The sequence below is a fragment of the Cherax quadricarinatus genome, unplaced genomic scaffold, assembly GCF_038502225.1.
Source record: "Cherax quadricarinatus isolate ZL_2023a unplaced genomic scaffold, ASM3850222v1 Contig4321, whole genome shotgun sequence".
NCBI classification, from domain to species: Eukaryota; Metazoa; Arthropoda; class Malacostraca; order Decapoda; family Parastacidae; genus Cherax; species Cherax quadricarinatus.
Window position 1 is genome coordinate 1 of NW_027199347.1, and position 24,912 is coordinate 24,912.

General features: G+C 41.0%; 2 protein-coding genes across 2 annotated transcripts; both read right to left on the reverse strand.

Annotated features, from left to right (window-relative positions):
• Positions 1 to 32: 32 nt before the first annotated feature.
• LOC138852131 (uncharacterized) lies at positions 33 to 5,479 on the reverse strand. Its single transcript, XM_070081808.1, has 2 exons — positions 4,585 to 5,479; positions 33 to 2,794 (listed from the first exon to the last, which is right to left on the reverse strand). Exons 1-2 carry the CDS (start codon positions 5,051 to 5,053, stop codon positions 2,415 to 2,417), a joined length of 849 nt encoding a protein of 282 aa, XP_069937909.1. The 5' UTR covers positions 5,054 to 5,479; the 3' UTR covers positions 33 to 2,414.
• Positions 5,480 to 12,011: 6,532 nt separating this feature from the next.
• LOC138852132 (coatomer subunit beta'-like) lies at positions 12,012 to 24,535 on the reverse strand. The gene is made up of 4 exons (XM_070081809.1): positions 24,396 to 24,535; positions 24,027 to 24,281; positions 23,243 to 23,430; positions 12,012 to 12,268 (listed from the first exon to the last, which is right to left on the reverse strand). Exons 2-4 carry the CDS (start codon positions 24,161 to 24,163, stop codon positions 12,027 to 12,029), a joined length of 567 nt encoding a protein of 188 aa, XP_069937910.1. The 5' UTR covers positions 24,164 to 24,281; positions 24,396 to 24,535; the 3' UTR covers positions 12,012 to 12,026.
• Positions 24,536 to 24,912: the final 377 nt, after the last annotated feature.

A 24,912-nucleotide genomic window follows, 5' to 3' on the forward strand; every position in this document is an offset into this window, starting at 1 on the left:
AAACAGAAAACTAGATCCAAGTAAATTAACATCTTGAGTACAATCCAAATTAATGAGTTATTTCAAACACATGCACCACCACCATTCCAAACAAAATATATTCAGCACTGCAAGCCCAATAAAACATATCAAGAAAAATCACCATTTACTGCAACAAAACCCTAAGCATTTCAGAAGACATTCTGGTTAATAAAGGCATTTTTTCAAAATATATCTACTGTGGTATTGCATTTGAATCTACAAATATATTAAGTGTTTTTTCTTGATTGAATAAAGCAATAAAAACAATATCAGAAGAAACATTTTTTAAAAGGCCTAAAATCAGACTGAATTCATTAACTATGTTTAACCATTCCCTTCACACCTAATACATACTGTACCTCAATGTTTTAACCTGTATGTTGAAAAGGCAACTAAAATCATCAAACATGAACAAGCCTTTATTACAGTGCTTCACTTGGTATAAGCTTTAAGTCAATGGTAGGAACACCAAAATGCAAGCTGATCTATCCAGTAGCAGTGGGAAAACTGGATGAAAAGGAAAGAGGAAAGGGGAGGAGGAAGGATACACTAAAAGTACAAGATTTAATAGGCCTTGTTAATTTACATTAACTAGCTTGACAAAATGGTAGTAATTCTGCAGGGAGAAAAGTGATATAAAATGCATCTTGATTCTATTATACAGTTGCAAAACTCAAGATTACTACAGCCAGCATCTGTCTCCTCTTTTGTATCTCGTTTTTATAAGTCATACCCTGGTTATGCCCGTGTCAGTGAACCACATGCCAAGCTTTTTAATATTAATGTCTTGACATTTTACCTACAAGGGATACCGTAGATGCCCATTCTGACATCCCTGTTGCTTTAAGTAGTCACTTTGGTGGTTTTTATAGTTTTAATTGTAGGATATGTGACAAGAACATGGAAAACAAAAGCAGCAATTACCTTTCAGAAAAGGTGATCCTTCTATCAGGTTCACAACCCCCCCCCTCCCCTCCTAGTATTATTTAAGATTTTTGTTCCCCTATCTCTGCATCCCTTAAAGAAACTGGAGAAACAGCTGCATAATAAAGGTTTGTGACAATTATTATGTCTGGCTACAAATTCTGTGCCCCATGAGATTACTATACGGATTTTGCACACAATTTTGTTGTTGGTTTTCGAGTGGCAATGTTGACTTTGATGGCAGGGTTTTGTAGGCCTTGAAGTTAAAGGTACTATGATTTATCACATGGGTACCAAGAAATGGGACTGGAAGGTGTCTAGGATACAATCCTATCTGTTCCATATAATCTTACACAGTACATTAGTCCAATCCAGACTTGCTTTACATCCAATTTTTCAGGAATGTATCATCTACTGAAATCAAGTGTGCACACGTTCGCTCACTTGTACTCGCCTAATTGTGGTTGCAGGGGTTGAGTCATAGTCCTGGTCCCACCTCTTCACTGGTAGCTACTGGATCGCTCACTCCCTGCTCTGTGAGCTTTATCGAACCTCTTCTTAAAGCTATGTATGAATCCTGCCTCCACTACACCTCTCTCTAGATTGTTCCACTTCCTGACAGCTCTATTACTGAAAAAATACTTCCTAACATCTCTGCGACTAGTCTAAGTCTTCAACTTCCAACTGTGACCCCTTGTCCCTGTGTCCCATCTCTGGAACATCTTATCTCTGTCCATCTTGTCGATTCCTCTCAGTATTTTGTACATTGTTATCATGTCCCCCGTCCTCCAGTGTCGTTAGGTCAATTTCCCTTAACCTCTCATAGGACATGCCCCTTAGCTCTGGGACTAGTCTTGCTGCAAACCTTTGCACTTTCTCTAATTTCCTGACATGCTTGCCCAGCTGTGGGTTCCAAACTGGTGCTGCATACTCTAATATAGGCCTGACGTACATGGTGTACAGAGTCCTGAACAACTCCTTACTGAGATGTCAGAAAGCTATTCTTATGTTTGCTAGTTGCCCATATGCTGCATATGTGTAGGTGTGCATGCCTGTGTGCATGCATGTGTAAAATTTTTAAGAACAACAGTAATTTAAAAAATAATAAAGTGAAGTTCATCATTATTCATGTGTTTGTTAACATCAAATTCCTTAAGAAAAATAGTGAGGTTTAAGGGCAACCCATAATACCAATTTAAGAAATATGTAGCCTATGTTTAACTGACACACTCAAAAACTTTCAAAGTGCAAATTTTGAGAGAGATTACTGCTTTCGAAATATTATAACAATGCTAACATGCATTACAAAAATTTTCAGAGCAAAATAGGATTAATATTGACAAATGAAATTAATGAGAAAATTCCTATATAGGTAAAAAGTCATTAAGTAATCAAGAGGAAATATGTCACCAAACTTTCCTTTGCATTACAAGGTATTTAGTAATGCTATGTTTAACAGATTAACTATTTTAATAGTTTGGTGTTCTGTCTTGTCCAGTACGTGTTATCTCAAATTCAAGCACTTTAGCATAATGCAACTTGGCACACATGAAATAATCACCAAAATTCAGCACCTCACCATGCATTACTATGTTAGTTTTTGTAAAATCTACAGACGAGTTGAACTCAAGTTGCTGCCATGATGGCAAGTCTTGTCCCTTTTTCTCCATAGAGTCTGCACTGGATTCAACCACGCCTAAGACCAATCCAGGGGAGGTTAAAGCTTGTACATCCTTCAAACTGAAGTCAGTTATTGGAGGACTTTCCCAATGGGATTCTGGACTCCCATTTTCCACTTGGTGCTTGAGAGTAACTTCTTCAAAATGACTCTCAAATGCATCTTGTTGAACTACGATGAAAAACATTTAGCCTAAGTATTTTGGTAGTTCACATCAAATGACTTGTTCTAAATCATTGCTAACTTACGTCATTAGAGCCTTCCTATCAATAAGTATGTATCACAAGCAAAGAATAATAAACAGAAAAATTTAAAGCACTTCCAGTGTAATTCTGCATCAGCTGTAATAATAATTTATTCATCCAAAGCAGCAAGTGCATGACTGTTGCACTAATTCTAATTACCAACAAACACCACAGCTATTTCCCTCAGTTCAGGCTCTACAGAATTTGATTGTTGTTAGCCATGGGACATACAGCTTTAATGCTTTCCATTATTTAATATCTTCCATTAAATGCCATCTTCCATATGTACCTTATAGGAATAATTCATATACTTTGTGAAAAGGCAATTATGAAATAGAAGTTAGATAACCAACAAAAAAAAAAACTATTTAATAAAATACAAAATGATACAATAAACAAATATTGTAATCACAGAATTCACAGACACAAGACAAGGGAGAGAGAGACAAAAAAGAACCCCATAATCAAGATGATTACAGAGAAGAAATCACTGGAAATAGTTGCATTTTCTGCATCATTACCCCATTGTCCAGACCCCCAATCTAAAACTATTTCCCCACTTAATTTTTTTTATAATCAGTTTCATGATAAATGGGACCTCATCTAGCCAAACCATGTTGCCAGAAATGCACATATGGAAAATAGAGGTTCAAACTCCATTATATTTGAAAAAGTTGATTATTTAACAGGAATATAAATAGTACTCTGTAATTGTTTTACATGATGGTAGGATTGCTGGTGTCCATTTTTTCTCATAAACATGCAAGGTTTCAGGTACGTCTTGCTACTTCTACTTACACTTAGGTCACACTACACATACATGTACAAGCATATATATGTATACACACCCCTCTGGGTTTTCTTCTATTTTCTTACTAGTTTTGTTCTTGTTTATTTCCTCTTATCTCCATGGGGAAGTGGAACAGAATTCTTCCTCCGTAAGCCATGCGTGTTGTAAGAGGCGACTAAAATGCAGGGAGCAAGGGGCTAGTAACCTCTTCTCCTGTATATATTACTAAATGTAAAAGGAGAAACTTTCGTTTTTCCTTTTGGGCCACCCCGCCTCGGTGGGATACAGCCGGTGTGTTGAAAGAAAGATCTATTTTTTCTATTCTATTATCACACTGGCCGATTCCCACCAAGGCAGGGTGGCCCGAAAAAGAAAAACTTTCACCATCATTCACTCCATCACTGTCTTGCCAGAAGGGTGCTTTACACTACAGTTTTTAAACTGCAACATTAACACCCCTCCTTCAGAGTGCAGGCACTGTACTTCCCATCTCCAGGACTCAAGTCCGGCCTGCCGGTTTCCCTGAATCCCTTCATAAATGTTACTTTGCTCACACTCCAACAGCACGTCAAGTATTAAAAACCATTTGTCTCCATTCACTCCTATCAAACACGCTCACGCATGCCTGCTGGAAGTCCAAGCCCCTCGCACACAAAACCTCCTTTACCCCCTCCCTCCAACCCTTCCTAGGCCGACCCCTAGTTGGTATTTACTATGAAGATTAAGGCCACATATTGGGATAGAGAAAAAAATAAGGAATGCCAGAAACTCTTCTAATCAGGAAATATAAACAGACTGACAGTTTCCTCCAAGTTATTGGATAGGCATATTAATTAGCAAGTTGCCAGAATGAAGAAAATGACCTTCTGACTAGTCTAATAACAATCAAATTCAGAGCCTTCTTTACCGAAACCCAAAATGGTTACCTAGCATGTCTCTTTCTTGCTCCAACCCCCAGTCTTCTGCTTCATCTTCATCCCATCCTAATATGTTCCTCGTATGGACTACAGAACTGGGTGCTGATGCTGCAGCTCCTCCAAATTCTTGCTCTTCTTCTGGTGCTGTTAGTAGCTTTTCACTGTCTACTAATGGGATGGTTTTCTTTACTGACAGAGCAGTGTCAGTATCATCATCAAGCAACAGATTATCACTATCTTTTGCCATGAATATATCAAAAGAATGTGCCGTATGATCTGTTTTGCCCTTTTCAAGTTTTAATACAGTCTCTTCATCTTCCTCAACATTTAAAACTGGAGGAATATAGTCTCCTAAAAGATTTTCCAACTCTGCCAATTTATCCACCTTCTCTTCCATCTTCAAAACTTTGTCTTCCCCATGAGCCTCTTGACCAATGCTTCTTAGGATTTCTTCATTAACTAAAAGTAAGGCATACATGATGGAAATAATTAATATTTGGAAATTAATCTACAGCAAACTCAAAATTTGGGCTCTTTGAGGTAACTGCATGGTTTCCTACTTTGAGGATTATCATCAGTGTAATTACCATTAAGAAAACAACTTGCCAAAACAAGTACAACACAAACCATGAGCTTTGTTAGAAACCATGACATAAATAAAAATTACAATTTGAAATGACATCAAACAAGAGAATTTCTGGTTAAGAGATGATTCAGCAAAAAATACAGTACTACTATATTAAACTTTTGACAATAAAACAGGACACACTCATCTTTCACATAATGAAAAATAAATCATGAAAATAAATTATGAAAAATTAGAAACTACAATGAAGATAAATATCTCAATTTTCCTAAGGATCTTCTCTCTCTTTTTTTTTTACAATAACAAAGTGTATAGAAAATTTAATACTCAACCAAAATATTCTCTCCCTCTCACTTTCACTCAATACGTTTGAAAATTTATACCCCCCACACACACCCACACCCACCCACCCACACACATACCCCCACACACACCCACACCCACCCACCCACACACATACCCCCACACACACCCACCCACAGACCCACACACTTACTTATGCATTCTAGCAATGTTATACAATTTTGGGGGGAAAATTTGATCGTATTTGTAATCACTGATACTCATGAAAATTTTGTTTACCATACAAAAACTTGTGAAAAAATGTTTTTCCCTAGAAAGTGAGGATACAATATACATATTCAAAAGTTTCTTGTTTTACCACATTGCCTCTTTCTCATCAAGGTAGGATGACCCAAAGGAAACACATTCATCATTTATTCAATAGCCATCTGGTGAGAAGTGTATGGACATCAAAATTCAAATGACCCTTCAAAGCAGCACCATATGTATATACTGTACTATATATTCAGTATATACTGTACGTGATTGTAACAGCTCACGCTTTGTCCATGAGAGCTCTCACCTGGTGAATACCAGCAAGATGCCATGTCCCTTCTGCCACAATACAAAAGTAATGAACACTACTGTATTCCTAGTAATTCAACCCATTGCTGTATACATCTAGGTCAAGTTATACAGTTATTTTAACACATCAATGGTTATTAAGGCAGCACAAATGTACATTACTATTGGGTAACTTAGCCTCAATTAACTGCCAATGGCTGAAATCATATTTTAAAAATTTGCTGAATTGCATTTATTTTTTTTAACACGTCGGCCATCTTCCACTGAGGTAGTGTGACCCAAAAAAGAAACACTTTCCCCATCATTCACACATAATCACAGTCTTTGCAGAGGTGCCCAGATATGACAGTTTAGATGTCACTCCAAACAGGCAATATCCCAAACCCCTCCTTTAAAGTGCAGGCATTGTACTTCCCACCTACAGGACAAGTCCAGCTAACCGGTTTCCCTGAATCCCTCAACAAAATATTACCAACCCTCTTATATGGGTGTGAAGCTTGGGTTGTAAATGCTGCAGTGAGGAGGCGGTTGGAGGCAGTGGAGATGTCCTGTCTAAGGGCAATGTGTGGTGTAAATATTATGCAGAAAATTCGGAGTGTGGAAATTAGGAGAAGGTGTGGAGTTAATAAAAGTATTAGTCAGAGGGCTGAAGAGGGGTTGTTGAGGTGGTTTGGTCATTTAGAGAGAATGGATCAAAGTAGAATGACATGGAGAGCGTATAAATCTGTAGGGGAAGGAAAGGCGGGGTAGGGGTCATCCTCGAAAAGGTTGGAGGGAGGGGGTAAAGGAGGTTTTGTGGGCGAGGGGCTTGGACTTCCAGCAAGTGGTGCGTGAGCATGTTTGATAGGAGTGAATGGAGACAAATGGTATTTGGGTCGTGACGAGCTGTTGGAGTGTGAGCAGGTGGACCCCCGCTTTACGATCAGCTCCCAATGTAATACATTTATTATTATTATTATTATAATTATTATTATTTATAGGTAGTAGGTTGGTAGACAGCAACCACCCAGGGAGGTACTACCGTCCTGCCAAGTGAGTGTAAAACGAAGCCTGTGATTGTTTTACATGATGGTAGGATTGCTGATGTCTTTTGTCTGTCTCATAAATATGCAAGATTACAGGCATGTCTTGCTACTTCTACTTACACTTAGGTCACACTACACATACATGTACACATTTATTTATACACACTCATCTGAGTTTTCTTTGATTTTATCTTAATAGTTCTTGGTCTTATTAATTTTCCTTTTATATCCATGGGGAAGTGGAATAAGAATCTTTCCTCCGTAAGCCATGCGTGTTGTAAAAGTCAACTAAAATGCCGGGAACAATGGGCTAGTAACCCCTTTTCCTGTAAAGATTACTAAAAAGAATAAGAAGAAGAAAATTGTCAAAGTGGGAAGTCTGAATGTGCGTGGATGTTGTGCAGATGATAAGAAAGAGATGATTGTGGATGTTATGAATGAGAAGAAGCTGGATGTCCTGGCTTTAAGTGAAACAAAGCTGAAGGGGGTGGGAGAGTTTCAGTGGAGAGGAATAAATGGGATTAGGTCAGGGGTTTCAAATAGAGTTAGAGCTAAAGAAGGAGTAGCAATAATGTTGAAGGATAAGCTATGGCAGGAAAAGAGGGACTATAAATGTATTAATTCAAGGATTATGTGGAGTAAAATAAAGATTGGATGTGAAAAGTGGGTTATAATAAGCGTGTATGCACCTGGAGAAGAGAGAAGTGTAGAGGAGAGAGAGAGATTTTGGGAAATGTTGAGTGAATGCGTGGGGAGTTTTGAATCAAGTGTGAGAGTAATGGTGGTTGGGGATTTCAATGCTAAAGTGGGTAAAAATGTTATGGAGGGAGTAGTAGGTAAATTTGGGGTGCCAGGGGTAAATGTAAATGGGGAGCCTTTAATTGAGCTATGTGTAGAAAGAAATTTGGTAATAAGTAATACATATTTTATGAAAAAGAGGATAAATAAATATACAAGGTATGATGTAGCACGTAATGAAAGTAGTTTATTAGATTATGTATTGGTGGATAAAAGGTTGATGGGTAGGCTCCAGGATGTACATGTTTATAGAGGGGCAACTGATATATCGGATCATTATTTAGTTGTAGCTACAGTTAGAGTAAGAGGTAGATGGGAAAAGAGGAAGGTGGCAACAACAAGTAAGAGGGAGGTGAAAGTGTATAAACTAAGGGAGGAGGAAGTTCGGGTGAGATATAAGCGACTATTGGCAGAAAGGTGGGCTAGTGCAAAGATGAGTAGTGGGGGGGTTGAAGAGGGTTGGAATAGTTTTAAAAATGCAGTATTAGAATGTGGGGCAGAAGTTTGTGGTTATAGGAGGGTGGGGGCAGGAGGAAAGAGGAGTGATTGGTGGAATGATGAAGTAAAGGGTGTGATAAAAGAGAAAAAGGTAGCTTATGAGAGGTTTTTACAAAGCAGAAGTGTTATAAGAAGAGCAGAGTATATGGAGAGTAAAAGAAAGGTAAAGAGAGTGGTGAGAGAGTGCAAAAGGAGAGCAGATGATAGAGTGGGAGAGGCACTGTCAAGAAATTTTAATGAAAATAAGAAAAAATTTTGGAGTGAGTTAAACAAGTTAAGAAAGCCTAGGGAAAATATGGATTTGTCAGTTAAAAACAGAGTAGGGGAGTTAGTAGATGGGGAGATGGAGGTATTGGGTAGATGGCGAGAATATTTTGAGGAACTTTTAAATGTTAAGGAAGAAACAGAGGCAGTAATTTCATGCACTGGTCAGGGAGGTATACCATCTTTTAGGAGTGAAGAAGAGCAGAATGTAAGTGTGGGGGAGGTACGTGAGGCATTACGTAAAATGAAAGGGGGTAAAGCAGCTGGAACTGATGGGATCATGACAGAAATGTTAAAAGCAGGGGGGGATATAGTGTTGGAGTGGTTGGTACTTTTGTTTAATAAATGTATGAAAGAGGGGAAGGTACCTAGGGATTGGCAGAGAGCATGTATAGTCCCTTTATATAAAGGGAAAGGGGACAAAAGAGACTGTAAAAATTATAGAGGAATAAGCTTACTGAGTATACCAGGAAAAGTGTACGGTAGGGTTATAATTGAAAGAATTAGAGGTAAGACAGAATGTAGGATTGCGGATGAGCAAGGAGGTTTTAGAGTGGGTAGGGGATGTGTAGATCAGGTGTTTACATTGAAGCATATATGTGAACAGTATTTAGATAAAGATAGGGAAGTTTTTATTGCATTTATGGATTTAGAAAAGGCATATGATAGAGTGGATAGAGGAGCAATGTGGCAGATGTTGCAAGTATATGGAATAGGTGGTAAGTTATTAAATGCTGTAAAGAGTTTTTATGAGGATAGTGAGGCTCAGGTTAGGGTGTGTAGAAGAGAGGGAGACTACTTCCCGGTAAAAGTAGGTCTTAGACAGGGATGTGTAATGTCACCATGGTTGTTTAATATATTTATAGATGGGGTTGTAAAGGAAGTAAATGCTAGGGTGTTTGGGAGAGGGGTGGGATTAAATTATGGGGAATCAAATTCAAAATGGGAATTGACACAGTTACTTTTTGCTGATGATACTGTGCTTATGGGAGATTCTAAAGAAAAATTGCAAAGGTTAGTGGATGAGTTTGGGAATGTGTGTAAAGGTAGAAAGTTGAAAGTGAACATAGAAAAGAGTAAGGTGATGAGGGTGTCAAATGATTTAGATAAAGAAAAATTGGATATCAAATTGGGGAGGAGGAGTATGGAAGAAGTGAATGTTTTCAGATACTTGGGAGTTGACGTGTCGGCGGATGGATTTATGAAGGATGAGGTTAATCATAGAATTGATGAGGGAAAAAAGGTGAGTGGTGCGTTGAGGTATATGTGGAGTCAAAAAACGTTATCTATGGAGGCAAAGAAGGGAATGTATGAAAGTATAGTAGTACCAACACTCTTATATGGGTGTGAAGCTTGGGTGGTAAATGCAGCAGCGAGGAGACGGTTGGAGGCAGTGGAGATGTCCTGTTTAAGGGCAATGTGTGGTGTAAATATTATGCAGAAAATTCGGAGTGTGGAAATTAGGAGAAGGTGTGGAGTTAATAAAAGTATTAGTCAGAGGGCAGAAGAGGGGTTGTTGAGGTGGTTTGGTCATTTAGAGAGAATGGATCAAAGTAGAATGACATGGAAAGCATATAAATCTATAGGGGAAGGAAGGCGGGGTAGGGGTCGTCCTCGAAAGGGTTGGAGAGAGGGGGTAAAGGAGGTTTTGTGGGTAAGGGGCTTGGACTTCCAGCAAGCGTGCGTGAGCGTGTTAGATAGGAGTGAATGGAGACGAATGGTACTTGGGACCTGACGATCTGTTGGAGTGTGAGCAGGGTAATATTTAGTGAAGGGATTCAGGGAAACCGGTTATTTTCATATAGTCGGACTTGAGTCCTGGAAATGGGAAGTACAATGCCTGCACTTTAAAGGAGGGGTTTGGGATATTGGCAGTTTGGAGGGATATGTTGTGTATCTTTATATGTGTATGCTTCTAGACTGTTGTATTCTGAGCACCTCTGCAAAAACAGTGATAATGTGCGAGTGTGGTGAAAGTGTTGAATGATGATGAAAGTATTTTCTTTTTGGGGATTTTCTTTCTTTTTTGGGTCACCCTGCCTCGGTGGGAGACGGCCGACTTGTTGAAAGCAGGTTATTTGTGTATGTAAAATATTTAGTAAAAAACCTACATCATCATTTTGTTTCATGTAAATTATTTGGGAAGATAATGCTGGCCTTAGCATGCAGCCCATTCTTTCAAAAGTTTATGAAGCTTTCCATATACATGTATCTGTTTTACAAATCTGGTAAACAATGAAATATTCAAGCACAAGAAAAATTGAACTTAAGCAATTGTAGTATAAATAACTAGTAGTATAAATAAGTAGTATAAATAACTATCTGATCCAAACCATACCACGGGTGGGGTTTGAACCCGTGATCAGAGTGTCAAAACTCCAGCTCGTCGCATTAGCCACTGGGCCAGCTAGCTTCAATAAGATTCATCCAACTAGGTATATTTCTACACCATAGGAAGTTTAGCATAGGTACCACTGTGACCACAAATGCAAGTTTTTACAGACAAATCTCCCGCTAGCATGCTGTGACGAACTCTAGCTCAAGTCCCCTCAAAGCCATGAACACAACTCATTACGATTTTGAGAGTCATGTTGACAGCTTTGAGGGGACTTGAGCTAGAGTTCGTCACGGCCATGCTAGTGGGAAATTTGTCTGTAAAAATATGCATTTGTGGTCACAGTGGTGCCTATGCTAACCTTCCTATGGTGTAGAAATATACCTAGTTGAATGAATCTTACTGAAGCTAGCTGGTCCAGTGACTAACACGACGGTCTGGAGTTTTGACTCTCTGATCGCGGGTTCAAACCCCACCCATGGTATAGTTTGTTTGCAATCGTGTTATTACGATTTCTTGAGTCGAGTCAACTATCTGATATTTATCTGCAGCTCTGACCTCTAAATAACTACAGTATCCACCTGTCAGATTTATTCTGTGCTGAATCCAGAATGAACACAGTATTGTTGGGCTCATGGATGAGGGGTTGTTGAGATGGTTTGTAAAGAGAAAATGGAGAGGTATAGATTGACAGAGAGTATAAATCTGGGGTGGAAGGTAGGAGGGTTAGAGGTCATCCCAGGGACAGTTGGAGGGAAGGGGTACAAGAGGCCTGACAATCCAGCAGGCTGAGAGAGCATTTTTGATAGGAGTGAATGAAGTGTAAGCAAGATAACTTTTAGGAAGAGATTCAGGGAAACTATTTAGCTGAACTTGAGTGCTGGAGGTGGGAAGGGTAGTGCTTTCACTCTGAAGGAAGGGTGGGGATGCTGCAGTTGGAGGGTTATCTGACTGTGATGTCAGCACACTTCTGGAAAGATTACTGAATGGATGACGGTGAATTGTTTTTTCTCTGGGTCACCCTGCCTCAACAAGAGATGACTGTTGAGGTGAAAAATTAATACACTCTTCATCTGTGTCAAGATAATCTAACCCTTAAAAGAAGCCATTTTCTAATAAAGATCACAATTGGATAATTAATACAGTATAATGTATTTACTAACCTTGCAAAAAAGGCAGCTTCAGGAACTCTGTTGGTCTTGATTAATAGCTCCAAACAGTCCTTAAGATTGCCAGTAAGAAAGTAGGAGAGAAAGGCCACATTGTTCCGGCCCTGATTTTCAGCTTCATTGCCCACTTCTCGGATTAATTTTGCATTTCCTTTAATAAAAAAAAACAGGCACATTTTTATTTTAGTTTAAAATAAATTTATGACAAAGCCTGAGATGTTCGACAATTGCTGCCTTTCTGATTCAGCCTACAAACGGATTATTATTATTTTTTTTTTTTCAACAAGTCGGCCGTCCCCCACCCAGTCAGGGTGACCCAAAAAGAAAGAAAATCTCCCCCAAAAAATACTCTCATCATTCAACAATTTCACCTCACTCACACACAATCACTTTTTGCAGAGGTGCCCAGAGTACAACAGTTTAGAAGTATATATGTACGTATAAAAAATACACAATGTATCCCTCCAAACAACAAATTACCATAATATAAGCCAACTGCATAATTCATCAGTGGGTGTAGATAACTTGACACTAGAATAAGGAGCTAAATCATTTGATACCCATATTTTATTATCACACCGGCCGATTCCCACCAAGGCAGGGTGGCCCGAAAAAGAAAAACTTTCACCATCATTCACTCCATCACTGTCTTGCCAGAAGGGTGCTTTACACTACAGTTTTTAAACTGCAACATTAACACCCCTCCTTCAGAGTGCAGGCACTGTACTTCCCATCTCCAGGACTCAAGTCCGGCCTGCCGGTTTCCCTGAATCCCTTCATAAATGTTACTTTGCTCACACTCCAACAGCACGTCAAGTATTAAAAACCATTTGTCTCCATTCACTCCTATCAAACACGCTCACGCATGCCTGCTGGAAGTCCAAGCCCCTCGCACACAAAACCTCCTTTACCCCCTCCCTCCAACCCTTCCTAGGCCGACCCCTACCCCGCCTTCCTTCCACTACAGACTGATACACTCTTGAAGTCATTCTGTTTCGCTCCATTCTCTCTACATGTCCGAACCACCTCAACAACCCTTCCTCAGCCCTCTGGACAACAGTTTTGGTAATCCCGCACCTCCTCCTAACTTCCAAACTACGAATTCTCTGCATTATATTCACACCACACATTGCCCTCAGACATGACATCTCCACTGCCTCCAGCCTTCTCCTCGCTGCAACATTCATCACCCACGCTTCACACCCATATAAGAGCGTTGGTAAAACTATACTCTCATACATTCCCCTCTTTGCCTCCAAGGACAAAGTTCTTTGTCTCCACAGACTCCTAAGTGCACCACTCACTCTTTTTCCCTCATCAATTCTATGATTCACCTCATCTTTCATAGACCCATCCGCTGACACGTCCACTCCCAAATATCTGAATACGTTCACCTCCTCCATACTCTCTCCCTCCAATCTGATATTCAATCTTTCATCACCTAATCTTTTTGTTATCCTCATAACCTTACTCTTTCCTGTATTCACCTTTAATTTTCTTCTTTTGCACACCCTACCAAATTCATCCACCAATCTCTGCAACTTCTCTTCAGAATCTCCCAAGAGCACAGTGTCATCAGCAAAGAGCAGCTGTGACAACTCCCACTTTGTGTGTGATTCTTTATCTTTTAACTCCACGCCTCTTGCCAAGACCCTCGCATTTACTTCTCTTACAACCCCATCTATAAATATATTAAACAACCACGGTGACATCACACATCCTTGTCTAAGGCCTACTTTTACTGGGAAAAAATTTCCCTCTTTCCTACATACTCTAACTTGAGCCTCACTATCCTCGTAAAAACTCTTCACTGCTTTCAGTAACCTACCTCCTACACCATACACTTGCAACATCTGCCACATTGCCCCCCTATCCACCCTGTCATACGCCTTTTCCAAATCCATAAATGCCACAAAGACCTCTTTAGCCTTATCTAAATACTGTTCACTTATATGTTTCACTGTAAACACCTGGTCCACACACCCCCTACCTTTCCTAAAGCCTCCTTGTTCATCTGCTATCCTATTCTCCGTCTTACTCTTAATTCTTTCAATTATAACTCTACCATACACTTTACCAGGTACACTCAACAGACTTATCCCCCTATAATTTTTGCACTCTCTTTTATCCCCTTTGCCTTTATACAAAGGAACTATGCATGCTCTCTGCCAATCCCTAGGTACCTTACCCTCTTCCATACATTTATTAAATAATTGCACCAACCACTCCAAAACTATATCCCCACCTGCTTTTAACATTTCTATCTTTATCCCATCAATCCCGGCTGCCTTACCCCCTTTCATTTTACCTACTGCCTCACGAACTTCCCCCACACTCACAACTGGCTCTTCCTCACTCCTACAAGATGTTATTCCTCCTTGCCCTATACACGAAATCACAGCTTCCCTATCTTCATCAACATTTAACAATTCCTCAAAATATTCCTTCCATCTTCCCAATACCTCTAACTCTCCATTTAATAACTCTCCTCTCCTATTTTTAACTGACAAATCCATTTGTTCTCTAGGCTTTCTTAACTTGTTAATCTCACTCCAAAACTTTTTCTTATTTTCAACAAAATTTGTTGATAACATCTCACCCACTCTCTCATTTGCTCTCTTTTTACATTGCTTCACCACTCTCTTAACTTCTCTCTTTTTCTCCATATACTCTTCCCTCCTTGCATCACTTCTACTTTGTAAAAACTTCTCATATGCTAACTTTTTCTCCCTTACTACTCTCTTTACATCATCATTCCACCAATCGCTCCTCTTCCCTCCTGCACCCACTTTCCTGTAACCACAAACTTCTGCTGAACACTCTAACACTACATTTTTAAACCTACCCCATACCTCTTCGACCCCATTGCCTATGCTCTCATTAGCCCATCTATCCTCCAATAGCTGTTTATATCTTACCCTAACTGCCTCCTCTTTTAGTTTATAAACCTTCACCTCTCTCTTCCCTGATGCTTCTATTCTCCTTGTATCCCATCTACCTTTTACTCTCAGTGTAGCTACAACTAGAAAGTGATCTGATATATCTGTGGCCCCTCTATAAACATGTACATCCTGAAGTCTACTCAACAGTCTTTTATCTACCAATACATAATCCAACAAACTACTGTCATTTCGCCCTACATCATATCGTGTATACTTATTTATCCTCTTTTTCTTAAAATATGTATTACCTATAACTAAACCCCTTTCTATACAAAGTTCAATCAAAGGGCTCCCATTATCATTTACACCTGGCACCCCAAACTTACCTACCACACCCTCTCTAAAAGTTTCTCCTACTTTAGCATTCAAGTCCCCTACCACAATTACTCTCTCACTTGGTTCAAAGGCTCCTATACATTCACTTAACATCTCCCAAAATCTCTCTCTCTCCTCTGCATTCCTCTCTTCTCCAGGTGCATACACGCTTATTATGACCCACTTCTCGCATCCAACCTTTACTTTAATCCACATAATTCTTGAATTTACACATTCATATTCTCTTTTCTCCTTCCATAACTGATCATTTAACATTACTGCTACCCCTTCCTTTGCTCTAACTCTCTCAGATACTCCAGATTTAATCCCATTTATTTCCCCCCACTGAAACTCTCCTACCCCCTTCAGCTTTGTTTCGCTTAGGGCCAGGACATCCAACTTCTTTTCATTCATAACATCAGCAATCATCTGTTTCTTGTCATCCGCACTACATCCACGCACATTTAAGCAACCCAGTTTTATAAAGTTTTTCTTCTTCTCTTTTTTAGTAATTGTATACAGGAGAAGGGGTTACTAGCCCATTGCTCCCGGCATTTTAGTCGCCTCATACGACACGCATGGCTTACGGAGGAAAGATTCTTTTCCACTTCCCCATGGACAATAGAAGAAATAAAAAAGAACAAGAGCTATTTAGAAAAAGGAGAAAAACCTAGATGTATGTATATATATATATGCATGTGCGTGTCTGTGAAGTGTGACCAAAGTGTAAGTAGGAGTAGCAAGATATCCCTGTTATCTTAGCGTGTTTATGAGACAGAAAAAGAAACCAGCAATCCTACCATCATGCAAAACAGTTACAGGTTTTTGTTTCACAGTCATCTGGCAGGACGGTAGTACTTCCCTGGGTGGTTGCTGTCTACCAACCTACTACCTAAGTCAGTTGTTGTCAAAAAGTCAATGAGAGAGTCCGGATGAAAGGTGGGTCCATCAGCGAGAAGGGAAGGTAAAGAGAGAGCAGCGGAGCGAAGACGACGTTGGAGGTATATTCTGTGTGCTCGTTGATAAAGTGGGCAGTCTAATAGAATGTGGCTAGCCGATAACGGAACCTGGCAATTCTCACAGAGAGGAGCAGGGCGCCTCTCCATGAGATAACCATGAGTAAGACGAGTATGGCCAATGTGAAGATGGGAGAGAGTAGTCTCCCAGCCTCGACACTGGTGACAAGAAGACGGCCAGTAACCTATACTCGGTTTAATAGATTGAAGTTTGTTACCGAGCAGAGTAGACCAACATTGTTGCCAACGGGAGTGAAGGTGGGTAGCTATTGCAGCAAAATAGTCCGTAAATGGAACACCTCTATATGAAACTAGTAGGTCATGTACTGATGACCGCACAGCAGTGTCTGCCTGTTCATTGCCCTGTATGTCAACATGACCAGGGACCCAACAAAAAACAATATCTTTATGCTTGGAAGAGATGCAGCGTAGCCAAAGTTGGATACGGAGGACTAAGGGGTGAGGTGTATCAAATTTCTGTATAGCCTGTAAAGCACTAAGGGAGTCTGAGACAACCACAAATGATGACACAGGCATAGATGCAATACGGATAAGTGCTGCAAGAATGGCATACAATTCAGCAGTAAAGATACTAGCCGAAGATAGTAAATGCCTTCGTACGACGCTGTCCGGAAACACTGCTGCGAATCCTATGCCGTCAGAAGACTTAGAGCCATCTGTGTACACAGCAATGGCATGAGAATGAGAGTGGAAGTGGTCAAGAAAAAGAGAGCGGGAAGCTACCGTAGACAGTTGGGCTTTCGAGCAAGGGAGTGAGAAAGAACAGACTCGAACAGCTGGAACTTCCCAGGGGGGTAGGGAAAAGTGAGATGCTACATGAACATAGAAAGGTGGTAATTGAAGAGAAGACAAGAGCGAATGTAGGCGAAGGGAGAAGGGACGGAGCAAACAGGGGCGGCAAACAAATAAAGAATGTCTACTAATATCGGTGACCTTCTATAAATGGAAGGATTGCGGAGATCATGAGAGTGTACATAGTAGCGAAGGCAATGGGCATCACGGCGATCGGATAAGGATGGAACGTTCACTTCTGCATAGAGGCTCTCAACAGGGGAAGAGCGAAAAGCACCAAGGCATAAACGTAATCCTTGGTGATGAATGGGGTTAAGGCTAAAGAGAGAGTAGCAAGAGAGGCCGCTGAATAGATCTGGTCACCATAATCAAGTTTTGATAAAATGAGGGCAGAATGTAGGCGAAGGAGAGTGCGACGATCGGCTCCCCATGAAAGATGAGCAAGGGTTTTAAGAAGGTTCAGCCGGCTGTGACAAGTTGCCTTCAGAGAGGTAATGTGAGGTTTCCAGGATAACCTACGATCAAAGAGGAGGCCTAGAAACCTGACTGTATCACGGTCAGGGATATGGGAGCCACAGAGGTACAAAGGATGATCGGAGATGACAGAGCGTCTAGTGAAAGTAATTTGGTGAGTTTTGGTACTGGAAAATTTAAACCCATGTGTGGTGGCCCAATTGGAAACACGGTCGACCACATGTTGGAGAGAAACTGTAATGAGGTGACAGTCAGCGCCTGCACATGCAATAGCGAAGTCATCAACATAGTGATGACCAAATATTGGATGGAAGACTAGAGGCCAAATCATTTATAGCAAGGAGAAAAAGTGTTGTGCTCAGAACACATCCCTGGGGTACACCTTCAGCTTGGATAAAGTCCGGGGAGAGCACATTATTAACCTGAACATGGAAATGTCTGTCAGTTAAAAAGTTCTTAAGGAAGGATGATAGATTGCCTCGAAGGCCTAAGGAGTGGGCTTGGGCCAAAATATTATACCTCCAAGTTGTGTCATATGCCTTCTCAAGGTCAAAAAATATGGCAATAACTGAGTGGTTATTCGCAAAGGCATTACGAACATACACATCCAAGCGTAATAAGGGGTCTATGGTAGAATGGCCCTTACGAAAGCCATATTGACGAGTGGAGAGACTGTTGTGCGTCTCTAAATACCACACTGAACATCTATTTACCAAGCATTCCATCACTTTGCAAACTGCACTGGAAAGAGCAATGGGACGATAGTGGGAGGCTTCATGTCCTGTAGTACCCAGTTTGCGGAAAGGGAGAACAATGGCAGATTTCCACAGCTGTGGAAGAACTCCCTGTGACCAAATAAGATTGAAAAGGTGTAATAGGACTGCAAGGGCTGACTGATGTAAATGTTGTAGCATACGAATATGAATGTCGTCGGGCCCAGCTGCCGATGATCGGCAAGCTGAGAGTGTTGCCTCCAGTTCCTGAAGTGTAAAGGGCATATTATACTGTTCTTCTCTGAGAGAAAAAAAGTCCAAGGGTGCTAACTCTCTGGCAGACTTTGAGGAAAGAAATGAGGGGCATAGATGGAGCCCCTGAGAAATACAGACCAGATGACTGCCAATTTCATTGGCAACATCAAGTGGGTTTGCTATATCAACACCGGCAACCCGCAGAACAGGAGCCGGGTCAGGAGAATATTTACCACTCAGTTTTCGTACTTTTTTCCAGACTGCACTCAAAGAGGAAGCAGAGGTGATGGTGGAGACATAATCTCGCCAGCAAGTGCGTTTAGCGTCACGGATGACATCGCACGCTTCTGCTTAAAATCAAAAAGTCTTTCCGTGGTTCTATTGTACCGGTACCTGCCCCACGCAGCGCGTTTTAAACGTACTGCACGAGCACAAGCAGGAGACCACCAAGGCACGCATTTCTGAGAATGCCTGCCCGAAGTTTGGGGTATAGAATGAGAAGCTGCGGTTAAAACGGAGGACGAGAAGAGGTGTAAAAGCTCATCAATGGAGGACGAAGAAGGAACCTCACTAAAAACAGTTAGTTGTGAGTAAAGGTTCCAATTTGCCTGATCAAATTGCCAGCGTGGGTTACGAAGAGGTGGTGAATATGAAGGGGAAGTAAGAATGATTGGGAAATGATCGCTGTCATGTAAATCCGGGAGAACAGACCAGGTGAAGTCTAATGCGGCGGAGGAAGAGCAGACTGAGAGATCGATGCAAGAGAGAGTATGAGTCCGAGGATCAAAATGGGTGTGAGTACCTGTATTTAAAACATGGAGGGGGTGGGTAGCAAGAAAAGCCTCTAACTGAATGCCACGGGAATCACAGTGAGACCCCCCCCCCCAGAGGAAATGATGGGCATTAAAATCGCCAAGTAACAGAAGTGGTGGCGGTAATGACGAAACAAGAAAGGCAATATCTGGGATAGATAATGCCCAAGAAGGAGAGAGATACAAAGAACAGTGTGTATATCGCCTATGCAAGTGGATACGAGCTGCTGTGTAATGCAGCAAAGTACGAACAAATAGCTGATGGTACGGAATATCAGTACGTAGAAGAAGGGCACTTTCATTAAAGGTCCCATCAGGAAAAGTATCTGAAGAATACAATAAATTATAGCCTGAGATGGGATAGATAACGGCAGAGTGTAATTTTGGTTCCTGTAAGCAAACACCAACAGGGGAAAACTGGGAGAGCAACATCTGAAGCTCACCCCGATTACCCCTGAGGCTACGAATATTCCACTGTAAATAGGCCATGATTGGCAATGATAAAGATACCTGAAATCCACAGGTAAGGGTACCTACGGACTAGAGGGGTTAGAAAAGTCCATATGCGGTGGCAAAGGAAAACGTTTAAGTAGCGAAGGAACGGTGCATTAAGAAAGGAGTTGCGCAGATGGAGAAGAGGAAAGAGAAGGAACAGAGGGTGGATCAGTGTCCATTGATGGTTTGGTTTCTGCAATATATTCAGAGATTGCTTCAAGTGTTTCAGAGTTCAGAGATGTTGTATGGGAGACAATATTGGAGATGGAAGGAGGAGGAGTTTGAGTAAAGATTGGAGCTGTAATGGACTGTATCAAGGTAGGGGGGGCGAAAGGGTGGAGGGAACTGGAGAAGTGTGGGAGGGGACAGAAGAGGCAGAAACCTGGAAGATGGCAGAAGAGGAAGAAACTTGGGAGGGGACAGGGGAGGAAGGCACAGTACGAGGAGGATGAACCTCCACACTTGTAACAAAGCCAGTGAAAGGGGAAGACCCAGGTACAGAGACTGGGAAGGTAAAATGTGGAGGTGGATGAAGGGAAGGAGAGGTTAAAGGAGATTTTTTGGACTTCTGAGAAGAAGAGGGACAATTGGGAGGAGGTGTCGTACGAGGTATTGTCGATACCGGGGTTTGTGAGGGAGAACACGAAGAAGCGAGGACAGACTGAGGAATTGAAGTCCTGGGCTCAGACGTCCCGTCTGAGCCCAGGACAGCAAAAGAATTAGATACAGAAGTGACTATGGGACTGGCAACCGCAAAGGAGGCTGCAGAAGATGCGACCCTAGAAGTGGGGGGACGCTTTGAAACATGAGAATAAGAAACACGGGGCAGTCTCCCTTGGAGGCGGAGATGAGAAACCGCCATAGCATAAGGGAGACCTTCTGCCTCTTTGAGGCAACGAATTTCCCGCTCATTTAAGTAGACCTGGCAACGGCGAGAGTACGAAGGGTGAGCCTCATGACAATTAAGGGAAGAGGGAGTTCGACTGGAAGACGTATTAGAATGGTCTTCAGCACCACAGACTGGACATTCGGCTATAGATCTGCAATATTTTGCTGGGTGGCCAAATTGCCAGCAATTCCTACATTGTTGCGGCGTAGGGATCACCTTCCAAACTTGTAACCGATGTCCTGCTAAGTAAACAGAGGATGGGAGTTCACGGCTGTCAAAAGTTAAACGTGCCACATTGCAAGGATATCGTCTTCGCCCGCGGGCAGGAAGAACATAAGTGTCTACCTTGAGAATTGGGAGATTTTGGAGTTCCAGCTGTTCGAGAATGTCAGTGCCACATGTCTGGAAATTCTGTTGGACTATGGTATGGGGCAGAATAACAGTACCACTACAAGAATTGAGGGAATGATGTTTTTTGATAGTGATAGGAATAGTATCGATATGTGAAAGAAGAGAAAGATCATGAGCTTGGGTAGAATTCTGGACTGTGATGATGTGCATACCACTCTTAAGAGCATGAAAGGAAATATCTCTACCAACGTGGCATAGGAGTGCTTTGCCAATACTATGGTCAGAAAGATAGGCAGTAGAAGAAGTCTGTCTTAATGTAAAGAATTTAATCCATTGTGTGGTCCGAAACTGACTGTGGAGAGGGAGTGCATGACGTGTCGGTCTTTTCCGAGTAGAACGGGAAGGTAACAAAGTAACATCATCAGGAGATTGTCGTTGACGTTTAGAAGTGGGACCAGAGTTGGTCCGACGTGGGACGGGCTGGCGATTCGAAAATCGCCGCACCATAGAGGGAGAAGCCGGAAGCATAGTCAAAGGAGAGCGGAGGTCAGACAAATCGAAGGAGTCAGTGGAAGCCCCGGTACCTGAAGCGGGTGAGGAAACAGTACCGGCAAGAGGTACAGGGACCTTAGGAGTGTCCAAAGAGTGGCCAAAAGACGAGGCGAGGTCAGAACAGGGTGCGGTAACAATAAGGGGCCCGGGGGTAGTGGGGTCATGGATTTGGGACTCCATGGTTAGGTTACTTCTTTCTTTTTGTTTTTAAGAAAAAAAAAGAAAGAAGAAAATAAAAATAAAAAAAAGAATAAAAAAAGGGGGGACCAGGGAGGGATAGCTCCTAGGAGGGATGAAAGGGCCAGAAATCTCCCTCTGTGCCCAAGAGGACCTCAGCACCGCAAGTAGCGCAGATGCAGCATGGAACCTGTGCCATACCCTACCCTCCATACCAGTAAACCAGCAATCTGGGATAGCAACCTCACATCTGCCGAGCTACCTCGGTAGACAAAAGAGAGGGCGGCTGGATATCCACCACAAAGCATACCTCCTTCGGCCACCATCCCCGGAATCCGAAAGGTGGCTTCCAGAGATAAACCCGTCGCCTGAAAGACACCCAAAGCCACCCTCCGGGATACCGGAGAGGGATCGGGACATCCCCAGGCGATCCAGATCCCACGGCAAACTATGCCACCGCCAAGAACCTCAACGGAATGGGATGGACCCTGGTACCCTTCCCCCTACCTATGAACTAGTGTGCCTGTGAGAAAAATCCCAAAGGCCAAAAAGAGGAAGGGCAAAAGGGAGGGGTGGGGAGGAGGAGGAGGAGGAAAGGAAAAAGGGGAGGATGGGATAGGAAAGGGGGGATTGGGGGGTAATTAGGTTTGGTCTGAGGAAGGAGACCGGCAGGTCTAATTCCTCAGACCAAGAGCCTCTTCACCACACCAAGGAGCCCCCCTTGAAGAGGTTGATGGATGTAACCATTAATTTTCTTTTCTCACATCCTATCTTCTACCAGTTGTGTAGCCTGAATGTTTTCTGTTAGCATGAACTTTAAATACATATGGAATATGTACAAGCAGATATAGCAATGAGTAAAACAATGTAAAACAATTAATGATGAACCACTGAACCCATTAAAATTCATGGGTTCAAGGAATTAGCCTAAAGCAGCACTTTATAAAAATTGAGTATTCAATGGTACAAAGGTAACAGATAGTCTTTTATTCTCAAATAATACATCATTGTTTCCAAGATTCTCTGTTTCGATTATTCCAAAACCAGCTTGCGTGTCCTTTGACAAGTACCATTAACCTTTAGTACAGAGTATATAACCATCTTTAAAAAAAAAGCAATTCATCTATAGCAGCTATATTTGTATATTGCTCATACTTTTGTAAGCTAGGGACTGACTTTATGCATAGAACTCCACATGCAGATAATCAATTTACAGCAATCAGCACAAGATTTCAAAATATTAGCTAGACCAACAAATGATGACTATGATTATTGCTGAAAATCATAAGCCTTGGAAAAAAAAAAAAAAGATAAATTTTACCCGAGGCAGTAGCCTGCAACAATAATCCAGGGTAATCATGAGCACGAAGAAGGCAAGTTTGTGCAGTTTGTAAATCACCACGCTGCTGTGCCAGGTCAGCAACCAGTCGCCATTTATGTTCTGAGCCTGCTTCTACTGCCAGCTGATGACAGGCATCTAATTCACCAAGACTCAAGGCTAGATCAAATCTGCAAATACATAATGTATTACAGTAACCCAGCACTACACTATACAGATCCCCTTTCCCGAATATTGAAAATCTAATTGAATGTCCAATAATTTTAGTAACACAGTATAAAATTTATGTAAATATAAACAGTGTCATGTGTTTTCTAGGAAATAAATCTATGTAAAAATAAAAGTAACTGTACTGTTAAATGCTTAACATCAATCACCTGGAGACACTTTATACACTGTTTGAAGAACTTATTGCCTCTACAATGTTGACCTGTAATATGACCCCACTATTTCTAAATACAATACTGTACTGATAATTTTATTTACTCTTATTACAATTTATATGCGAGACAAAAATATAAAGAATATATTTGTTATTCTGATGATTTACTGTCACAAAAATTAATGTTCTTATATCTATGATTATAATGTAGATGCAGCAATGCTTCTAATTACTGAGTAAAACATTTTAACCCACATTACAGTATAACATGTAAATGCACCATGATAAGATACAATTTCTATGACACACAGATCATAAAACCAACAGTTATTCAATCTTTAATGATTGTGTTATACCAGAGATGACAAACTATCATCTGTTTACCTATGCTCTGGGTCGGTAGATACTGCCAGAGCCTGCTTCTTGAATCCCTGCTTTTCCAGAAAGTGAGCAACACGTGTGCGGTGAGCAGGAGGGATTGTTGGAAGTACACGATCAGCAGTATCAAAATCACGGCGCATGACAGCAGTCTGGTACTCCAGGACAGACACCAGTAACTCATATGACACAACATTTAGCTCCTTATCACCAAGATACAGTCTGTTGTCTTTTGGAATGTAGCCAATTAGGTACAGAGTCCTGGAAAGAGAAATAGGAAATTAAAAATGTGCAAGGAACATACTATTAAATTTATTTAGTTCTATTTTCATATTGTAGCCATTTTATAAAATAAATATTTTCTAGTTATCTTACCTATCGAGATGAGCTATGGTAACAATCTCGCCACCTACATAATAATTCAGTCTATTTACTGAATTGGTGTAGATGAAACAGTCTCCAACCCACTTGCCTGTCTTCACAATCTCTTGAACCTACAAGATACATTGCCTTAAAATTTATAGTTATGATCCAGGTGATATTTACCAACAAATCCTGAAACTAAATTAAGTTTATCATACACTTTTAATCTTTTACATCCATCATTATCAATTCCATCACTGCACATGCAACATGGACCAAGTATATTAGCATCAAAGTAAACTATTTTAATGAATAACTGTATCTGTATGACATTTGTTTAGCTATCTCATCTAAACCTTATAGACCGTCATTATACTTCAAGGATACCTTCCATTTTTTGTTTTTTCCTAAGTAAATAAACCAAATATTTTAGCAAGAATTTATTTATACATAATTTTCACAAATACTTTTTGATATAAAGTAACTAGTACTATGCTGTGATGTGATGTTTCTATAAACTGCATAAAAC

Bases quoted from the DNA above. Each gene is read 5' to 3' on its own strand.
- LOC138852131 (XM_070081808.1), bottom strand. From the start codon at position 5,053: ATGTATGCCTTACTTTTAGTTAATGAAGAAATCCTAAGAAGCATTGGT. The intron at 2,795-4,584 runs GTAACCATTTTG...TTTTCATCGTAG, and splicing joins GCAAGAAAGAGACATGCTAG to TTCAACAAGATGCATTTGAG.
- LOC138852132 (XM_070081809.1), bottom strand. From the start codon at position 24,163: ATGCGCCGTGATTTTGATACTGCTGATCGTGTACTTCCAACAATCCCT. The intron at 23,431-24,026 runs GTAAACAGATGA...ATGTATTTGCAG, and splicing joins TCTACCGACCCAGAGCATAG to ATTTGATCTAGCCTTGAGTC. The intron at 12,269-23,242 runs GTAAAATTTATC...TTTTTATTAAAG, and splicing joins GTTGCAGGCTACTGCCTCGG to GAAATGCAAAATTAATCCGA.